The 11,540-nt window shown below is 43.8% G+C and overlaps 1 protein-coding gene across 1 annotated transcript in view; it reads right to left on the reverse strand.

Moving 5' to 3' along the window:
- Window positions 1-10,981, reverse strand: part of LOC137381141 (cytochrome c oxidase subunit 3-like) — an 80,339-nt gene extending 69,358 nt beyond the window's left edge. The window contains exons 1-2 of the mRNA XM_068053528.1: window positions 10,958-10,981; window positions 8,191-8,334 (exon numbers count right to left, since the gene is read on the reverse strand). Of these exons, the coding sequence (XP_067909629.1) occupies window positions 8,191-8,334; window positions 10,958-10,981 (168 nt within the window). The remainder of the gene's footprint in view (window positions 1-8,190; window positions 8,335-10,957) is intronic.
- Window positions 10,982-11,540: the final 559 nt, after the last annotated feature.

Consider the following 11,540-nt stretch of genomic DNA (forward strand, 5'->3'; position numbering starts at 1 on the left):
ACAGACAGAAACACACACACAGACACAGAATCACACTCACACGGAGAAACACACACACAGAAACACACACAGTGAAACACACAGACAGAGAAACACACACACAGAGACACACACAGAAACACATACACACACAGAAACACACACACACAGAAACACACACACAGTGAAACACACACACACAGAAACACACACACACAGAAACACACACACAGAAACATACACAGAAACATACAAACGCATACATACACACAAAGAAACACACACACAGAAACACAGACACAGAAACACGGGCACAGAAACACACACAGACAAAGATACACACACACAGAAACACACAACACCGAAACACACACACATACAGAGAAACACACACACAGAAGCACACACAGAGAAACAGACACAGATAAAGACACACTGAAACACACACACACAGAAACATACACACACAGAGGAACACACAGACACAGAAACACACACACAGAATCCCACACAGAGAAACACACACACAGACACACGCACCGAAACACACATACACTGAAAAACACAGCGAAACACACAGAAAAACACAGAAAGAAACACACAGAGAAACACACACACATTGAAACACACACACAGAGAAACACACACACAGAAACTCACACACAGACACACAGGTAAACACAGAGAAACACACAGTGTAACACACAGTGAAACACACACAGAGAAATACACACACATAAACACACAGAGAAACACATAGAGGAACACACAGAGAAACAGACAGTGAAACGCACACACAGAAACACACACACAGAAACACACACACAGTAAGACACAGAGAAACACACAGAGAAGCACAGACAGAAACACACACACAGACACAGAATCACACTCACACGGAGAAACACACACACACAGAACCACACACAGTGAAACACACAGACAGAGAAACACACACACAGAGCCACACACAGACACACAGGTAAACACAGAGAAACACACAGTGTAACACACAGTGAAACACACACAGAGAAATACACACACATAAACACACAGAGAAACACATGGAGGAACACACAGAGAAACAGACAGTGAAACGCACACACAGAAACACACACACAGAAACACACACACAGTAAGACACAGAGAAACACACAGAGAAGCACAGACAGAAACACACACACAGACACAGAATCACACTCACACGGAGAAACACACACACACAGAACCACACACAGTGAAACACACAGACAGAGAAACACACACACAGAGACACACACAGAAACACATACACACACAGAAACACACACACACAGAAACACACACACAGAAACATACACAGAAACATACAAACGCATACATACACGCAAAGAAACACACACACAGAAACACAGACACAGAAACACGGGCACAGAAACACACACAGACAAAGATACACACACACAGAAACACACAACACAGAAACACACACACATACAGAGAAACACACACACAGAAGCACACACAGAGAAACAGACACAGAGAAAGACACACTGAAACACACACACACAGAAACATACACACACAGGGGAACACACATACACAGAAACACACACACAGAATCCCACACAGAGAAACACACACACAGAAATACACACAGATAAACACGCACAGAAACACACACACACAGAGAAACACACACACACACATTGAAACACACACAGAGAAACACACACAGCGAAAAACACATACACACACAAACACGCACGCAGAGAAACAGGCAACCAGAGAAAATCTCACGGAAACACAACAGAGAAAAACACACACATAAACACACACACATGCACAGAAACACTCACCCACAGAACCACAAGCAGAGAAACAAACACATAGAAACACACACACAGAAACACACACAGAGAAACACACACATAGAAAAAAACACACAGAGAAACACACACACACAGAAACACACTCTCAGAAACACACACAGAAACACACACACACACACAAAGAAGAACGCACCCACCCACAGAAACACAAACCGAGAAACACACACACAGAGAAACACGCACACACAGAGAACACACACACGCACAGAAACAAACACACAGAAACACTCACCGAATCACACACGGAAACACACACAGAGAAACACACAAACAGACGTCAGAAACACGCACACAGTCGCCGAAACACACACGCAGACAGAAACGCACACACACAGAAACACACACACACTGAAACAGACACACAGAGAAACACACACGGCAGCACACACAGAGAAACACACACACAGAAACAAATACACAGAAACACACACACACAGAAACACGCACACAGGGAAACACACACACACAGAAACACACACAGTGAAAAGCACACACCGAGAAACACACACGCAGAGAAACACACACACAGAGAAACACACACAGAGAAACACACAGAGAAATGCAAAGAGAAACAAACAGAGAAACACACACAGAGAAACACACACACTCACATACAGAAACACACACACACTGAAACACGCAGAGAAACTCACACAGAAACACACACACAGAAACACACACACAGACAGAGAAACACACACACACAGAAACGCACACACAGACACACACACAGAAACACACACGCAGAGAAACACACACACAGAAACACACACAGAAAAAACATACAGAGAAACATACACACAGAGAAACACACATACAGAAACATACACTGAAACACACACACACACACAGAAACACACTCAGAGAAACACGGAGAGAAACATACAGAGAAACACAGATAGAAACACACATTGAAACATTCAGTGCAACACACACACAGAAACATACAGGCACACAGATACACACAGAGAACCACACAATGAAACACACAGTGAAAAACACAGAGAAACACACACAGAGAAACATCCACACACACACACACACACACACACACACATAAACACACACACACAGAAACACAGATAAACACACACACAGAAACACACGGAGGAACACACAGAGACACACACAGTTAAACACACACACAGACACACGCACCGAAACACACATACACTGAAAAACACAGCGAAACACACAGAAAAACACAGAATGAAACACACAGAGAAACACACACACATTGAAACACACACACAGAGAAACACACACACAGAAACTCACACACAGACACACAGGTAAACACAGAGAAACACACAGTGTAACACACAGTGAAACACACACAGAGAAATACACACACATAAACACACAGAGAAACACATAGAGGAACACACAGAGAAACAGACAGTGAAACGCACACACAGAAACACACACACAGAAACACACACACAGTAAGACACAGAGAAACACACAGAGAAGCACAGACAGAAACACACACACAGACACAGAATCACACTCACACGGAGAAACACACACACAGAAACACACACAGTGAAACACACAGACAGAGAAACACACACACAGAGACACACACAGAAACACATACACACACAGAAACACACACACAGAAACACACACACAGTGAAACACACACACACACAGAAACACACACACACAGAAACACACACACAGAAACATACACAGAAACATACAAACGCATACATACACACAAAGAAACACACACACAGAAACACAGACACAGAAACACGGGCACAGAAACACACACAGACAAAGATACACACACACAGTAACACACAACACCGAAACACACACACATACAGAGAAACACACACACAGAAGCACACACAGAGAAACAGACACAGAGAAAGACACACTGAAACACACAGACACAGAAACATACACACACAGAGGAACACACAGACACAGAAACACACACACAGAATCCCACACAGAGAAACACACACACAGAAATACACACAGATAAACACGCACAGAAACACACACACACACAGAGAAACACACACACACACACATTGAAACACACACAGAGAAACACACACAGCGAAAAACACATACACACACAAACACACACGTAGAGAAACAGGCAACCAGAGAAAATCTCACGGAAACACACACAGAGAAAAACACACACATAAACACACACACACGCACAGAAACACTCACCCACAGAAACACAAGCAGAGAAACACACACATAGAAACACATTCACAGAAACACACAAGGACACAGAAACATGCACACACACAGAAACACACGCACACAGAAACACACACAGAGAAACAGACAAACAGAGAAACACTCACGGAAACACACAGAGAAAAACACGCACATAAACACACACACAGCCACAGAAACACACACACACACAGAAACACACACACACAGAAATAGACACACAGAGAATAACACACGGAAACACACACAGAGAAACACACACAGAGAAACACACACAGAGAAACACACACGGAAACACACACAGAGAAACACACACAGAGAAACACGCACAGAGAATCACATAGAAACACACACACATACAGAAACACACACACAGAAACGCACACACCCACGGAAGTACACACACAGAGAAACACACACTGAGAAAAACACTCACAGAGATACACACACGCAGAGGCACACACACAGAGAAACACACACAGGGAAACAAACACAGTGAAGTACACACACACACACAGAAACAGAGACACAGAAACTGAGAGAAACACACACACACAGAGATACACACAGAGAATCAGACGGAAAAACACACATTGAAACCCACACACACAGAAACAAACAGACAGAAACACACACACAGACACAGAAACACACACACACATAACACACGCACACAGAAACACACAGACAGCGAAACACATACACAGAGAAATACACACACAGAAATGCACACAGCAACACACACACTGAAACACACACGCACACACACACAGAAACACACACACAGAGAAACACACACACACACAGAAACACACACACAGTGAAACAAGCAGACAGAGAAACACACACACAGAAACACACACACGCAGAGAAACAGACGCACACAGAAACATGCACACAGCGAAACACACACACAGAGAAATACACACACAGAAATACACACAGCAACACACACACAGACACACAGAAACACACACACGCACACAGAAACACACACACAGAGAAACACACACAGAGAAACTGATACACTGAGAAACACGCACACAGACGAACACACACACAGAAACACACACAGAATCACACACACAGGCACACAGAAACACAGACACACAGAAACACACACACAGAGAAACACACTCAGAGAAACACAAAGACAAACACACATAGAAACACAGACAGAAACACACACAGAGACACAGAATCACACACAGACACAGAAACACACACACACAGAAACACACACACAGTGAAAACACACACAGAGAAACACACACGCACACAAAAACACACACACAGGGAAAGACACTCAGAGAAACACAAAGAGAAACACACATAGAAACACAGACAGAAACACACACACAGCCACAGAATCACACACACACACAGAATCACACACAGAAACACACACACAGTGAAACACACACACAGAGAAACACACACACAGTGAAACAAACAGACAGAGAAACACACACACAGAACACACACAGAAACACATACACACAGAGAAACACACGCACACAAAAACATACACACATCGAAACAGACACAGAGAGAAATACACACACAGAAATACACACAGCTACACACACAGAGACACACAAACACACACACACACACACACAGAAACACACACACAGAGAAACACACTCAGAGAAACACAAAGACAAACACACATAGAAACACAGACAGAAGCACACACACACACAGAAACACACACACAGTGAAACCCACACAGAGAAACACACTCACAGAAACACACACACACAGAAACACACTCAGAGAAACACAAAGAGAAACACACATAGAAACACAGACAGAAACACACACACAGACACAGAATCACGCACACACAGAAACACACGCACAGAGAAATACACACACAGTGAAACACACACACAGAGAAACACACACACACTCAGAAACAAACACACAGTGAAACAAACAGACAGAGAAACACACACACAGAACACACACAGAAACACACACACACAGAGAAACACACGCACAGAGAGAAACACACACAGAGAAACACACACAGAGAAACACACAGAGAAATACAAAGAGAAACACACAGATAAACACATAGTGAAATACACACAGAGAAACACACACACACAGAAATACGGAGAAACACACACACACTCACACACACAGAAACACACACAGAAACACACAGAGAAACGCAGAGTGAAACACACACGCACAGGAACACACACAGAAAAACACACACAGAAACACACAGAGAAACACACACACAGAAACACACACACAGACACAGAAACACAAACACAGAAACACACACACAGAAACACACACAGAAACACACATAGAAACACACACGCACAGAAACACACCCCACAGAAACACAAGCAGAGAAACACACACACAGAAACACACAGACACAGAAACATATACACACACAGGAACACACACACACACAGAAACACACACACAGAAACAGACACACAGAGGAGCACACACGGAAACACACACAGAGAAACACACGCACAGAAACACACACAGAAACACACACACATACAGAAACACATACACTCAGAAACGCACTCACACAGAGAAACACACACACAGAAACAAACAGAGAGAAAAACACACACAGAGAAACACACACACAGAGAAACACACACAGAGATATATGTCTTAATGTCAAAGGTTTCAAGGGTTATGTGGAGAAAGTGGGAACAGGGGACTGAATTAGACCATCGGTCATGACCTTTATTGAATGGCAGAGCAGACCCGATGTGCCGAATGGCCTGCTCCTGCTCCTATTTTCTGTGTCTCTCTGAGAGAGACAAACAGAGAGAGGGAGGGATGGAGAGAGAAAGAGAAACAGAGGAGGAAGGAGAGATAGAGATGCAGAGAGGTGACCCTGAGATTCTCTCTCACACACACACACAAGCGTGCAGACACACACACACACACACTCACGGAGACACACACACAGACACACACGCATAGACACACATACAACACTCACAACCACAGACAGACACAGACTTTATAATCCACACTGATGACAGTAAAAATGGCCAACAGAACCTCAGTAATAATCCCCTGTGCCTGCCCAGTCCTGAGAGAGTAAGAGAGAGAGATAGGGAGTGAAAGAGAGAGACAGTGGAAGAGGGGAGACAAAACAGCTTGTAGGAGAAATTTACATTTATTTGTGTTTCACAGATTTTATTTAAAGTTGAAAGGGACTGGACACTGAAAAAGCTGTCAGTGCGCAACAACAACCCTGAGAGACTTTAGAAGTGAGGGAAGGGGAGATACTTTACAGTCTACACTGATGACAGCAAAAATCCCCAAACACAAACACAGTAACAATCCCCATTATCTGCCCAGTCCTGTATTGCGGGTTTCGTGTGAAGATTTTAGGGGTGAGTGTTGGATCACTGTTTGATATTTTCAAACTGTAGGGAAAGAATTAAAGGTTTAACATTAACTAAGAAATGGCTGAAAGCATTACTGTGCTGGGATGAACATATCAATGGACTGGAAGAGTCAGTAAGGTCCTGTCCTGGGATTAACATATCAATGGACTGGAAGAGTCAGGAAGGTCCTGTCTTGGGATTAACATATCAATGGACAGGTCCACGAGGCAGGAGATTGAATGACAACCCAACCTGTCAGAGGCTCAAGGGGTGGAGTTTGCAAACAGCTCACTCAGGATAGAACTGGGTAGAAACATCCCAGTTCCAATCACAAAATCCACCTTTCACTCTCTGTGGAGAGAGTAGACACATTCCCCAGACGGTTCAGTGTGTGTGTGTGTGTGTGTGTGTGTGTGTGTGTGTGTGTGTGTGTGTGTGTGTGTGTGTGTGTGTGTGTGTGTGTGTGTGCGCGCACGCTCTCTCTGTCTCAATCTGGTTTATAAAACTGTGATTTGGTTGTATTTGAATATTGCTGATTGACTGTATAACTGAGACTGGAACGCCTGGGCTCTTGCTGTGCTATTTTGTTTAAAAATGTCCTCGCTTTGTATTTTAATCCAATTTTTCTCCTTCATTCCCCTGAGGAATTTTCATTCTGAAAACTGCATCGTGAAAGTGAAAAGAGGGAAAGTCTGGGATGAGGAATCCTTGGTGAGAAGCTTCCTCAAGAGGGGACGGACTGAGGCCTTGTCCACAGGCTGCACCAAAAGGGCCCACATGAGTTGTGTCTGTTTATTAGCCCGCGGTTTAATTTCCTCTCTGGGGCCCTGGTTGAAATAGTTCCTGTCGGATTGGGGCCCTGGAGTTTTAAACATGTTGAAAGCCTAAGGTTAAAGGAGCAACATCAGGAGGGATTCCCATTTGCCACTTGCTCCTTCCAACCCTGTCTGTGAGGTATGCTGCTGTTTTGGGCAATGCTATGAAGCTAACAGTTAACTAAAATGCACGGGGCCCATTTTAATTCATTTTACTGTCGTTCTGAGGTTGACATTCTCTCTGTCTCCACATTCTTTCCCCGTGTTTCTATCTCCCGCCCCCCCTCCCCATGCTTTCTCGTCTCTGTCTCTGTTTCACACTCAGCTTCTCCATTTAAACCTTGAATAAATTGAAAAACATGCCACACACAGCAATGCGATTTGTCGTTATTTGAAATGGTGAGACGGAATCAGCAGCTTGTTCCCAGTTTAAAGGGGGAGTTTCACCCTTTCTGGGGACTGAAATCTGGATATTGTCGCATTGCTGCTTGTGGGATCTTGCTGTGCATCTAGTGCCCTGTAGCATTACTTACATGACAACAATGAGGACACAATAAAATTCAGCTTCCTGAGGGTCTGAGTGTGGATTTCTCTATGTTTTTACAATAATTTTACAATAATTACAAGAGCTGAACGTGAAGCTGTCTAAAGACTTGTTAGAAGTTTAAAGATGGAGTTTAGCATTTTTTGAGGACTGTGATGGGACATCTGGCTGTGATCACATTGTGGGATCCTGCTGTGCATACATTCCCTGCATCAATTTCTGCATTACAACACTGAGGCAGAAACAGATGGAGAGAAAAAGAGGGAGAGTGGGAAACAGCTGGAGGTGGCAGGTTAAACGCAGAGAGAGAGAGAGAGACAGGCGGAGTGTGCGTGAGAGCGGGAAGGCAGAGAAAGATGGAAGAAAACAGAGAGAGAGAGAGAGAAATCCACACTCAAAACCTCGGTAAACTGAATTTTGAAGTGTCACCATTGCTGGGATCTTGTTCTGCACAGCTTGCCTGCAGAATTCCCTGTATTGTAACAGTGACTGCATTTTAGAAGTAAATTCATTGTGTGTAAAGCTCTCCTGAAGGCCTGTAATTAAAGTCCTGAGCTTGAAGCCGGTATAATTCCCGAATAATGCTGGTGTTTGGAACAGTGACGTGAATTTCTCTCTTTCTCTCCATCTGTCTCTCTGAATGAAAGTAACAGGAGGGAGATAGTCGCAGGAGAGTGAGAGAAACATGGAGGGAATGAGAGGGGGCGGAGGGGTAGCCGACTGTTATCGGAGTACTGCTTGTGGTGTCTTGCTGTGCACCAATGGTCCACAGCATTTCCAACATTGCCAACCACTTTAAAAATTAATTAATTGGGTGTCAAATACTTCTGTGAATCAGCAATGAAATGGCTTAAATGTGCAGGTTTGTAAAGGCTTGTTCTCATCCACGAATATTGCTGGAGTTTTTGGCTGTGCTTTGAATTTGACAGTGAATGACACACCTGGGGGCCATTTGAATTCAGATTTTCAGGGATGGGAATGTGGATTTCTCTCTCGATCCTTCTATGGCAGAGGGGATGGGGGTCACCAGTGTTTGTGTGTTTTGACGTTGAGGCAGAAACAGATGTTTCTTTACAGATGTAATGACAAAAAGTCAGCAATAGAAAAAAGACAGAAAGTCATAAATAGAGAAAAATCAGAAATAGAGAAAAGACAGAAAGTCATAAATAGAAAAAAATCTGAAATACAGAAAAGACAGAAATAGAGAAAAGACAGAAAGTCAGAAATAGAGAAAAGACAGAAATCGAGAAAAGACAGAAAATCAGAAATAGAGAAAAGACAGGAAGTCAGAAATAGAGAAAAGACAGAGAGTCAGAAATGCAGAAAAGACAGTCAGAGAAATAGAGAAAAGATAAAGTCAGAAATAGAGTACAGACAGAAAGGCAGAGAAGGAGAGAAAAAGCAGAAAGAGACAGAGAAAAAGAGGAGCGAAAAAGTGGAGGAAAAGAACTGAGACACAATGAAATTGCAGGCAGCTAAGGGATAGACAGAACCCAGTGAGAAAGGCACACAGAGAATCAGAGAGATTGAGAGAGAGAAGGACAGAGAAATCCATTGAGACAGAAAGACACATAATGACACCGAGAGAAACAGAGAGAGAGAAACACAAAGTGAGAGAGTGAGAGATGGAGAAACAGAGAGGGAGAGAGAGAAACAGAGAGAGAGAAACACAGAGAGGGAGCGAAACATAGAGGGAATGAAATGGATAGAGAGAAACAGAGAGAATGAAGTAGAGAGGTAGAGAAACAGAGAGAGACGCACAGAGAGAGAGAAGCACCAAGTGAGGGAGAGCGAGATCGTGAAATTGAGAGTGAGAGAGAACCAGAGAGAGAGAAAAACACAGAGTGAACCAGAGAGAGAGAAAAAACAGAGAGAGAGAGAAACACGGAGAGAGAAACACGGAGAGACAGAAACACACTGAGAGAGAAACATAACGAGAGAGATTGAGAGAGAGAGATTGAGGAACTGAGAGAGAGAAACAGAGGGAGAGAAACAGAGATAGAGAGAGAAACAGAGACAGAGAGAGAGAAAAACAGAGAGCAATAGACACAGAGGGATTGAGAGAGATTGAGAAAGAGATCAAGAGAGTGAGAGTGAGTCAAAAGGAGGGACAAAGGCAGAGAGAGACAATAAAGATATGATACTCACTATCTGACGTGGTCTGCGCTCCATCGTTGAACACTAACACCTTCCCTCCATCAGCTCATCCATGGGGAAAAGTTCCTGGTGAGGGAGATTGGGGTGGGAATTGGAGAAAAGGGTGAGGACTGGGACAGAGAGGGGGATTCAGACTGGACTCTCACACACACACTGTAATCAGCTTGCAATTCACCTGGGCACAGAGGCACAGAGACTGAGGCACAGAAACTCACGTTCACAAACCAGCTGCATGGAAAGAAATTATGGAGGCTGATGTTGTCGAAATATATCCCAGAACCTGTCACTCAAAACGGACAGTCCACCCAAAATACAGCTCATGCAACCAGCTCTCAGCTTCCTCCATCTGGACACTCCCTCCCAGGTATGGGACAGTCCAAGGTGAGTCTCTGTGTAAACCCTGAGACACTTTAGAAGCAGGGGGACTGGGAGACAGGCTGTGTGGAGACTCTGGAGTAACGTTATAGACAGAAAGGGTAGATGCAGGTAAGATGTTTCTCCTGGTTGGGGAGTCTACAACCAGGGGACACAATTTCAAAATAAGGGGGAATCCACTTGGGACAGAGATGAGGAG

This window comes from Heterodontus francisci, chromosome 21 (genome assembly GCF_036365525.1).
Source record: "Heterodontus francisci isolate sHetFra1 chromosome 21, sHetFra1.hap1, whole genome shotgun sequence".
Lineage (NCBI taxonomy): Eukaryota > Metazoa > Chordata > Chondrichthyes > Heterodontiformes > Heterodontidae > Heterodontus > Heterodontus francisci.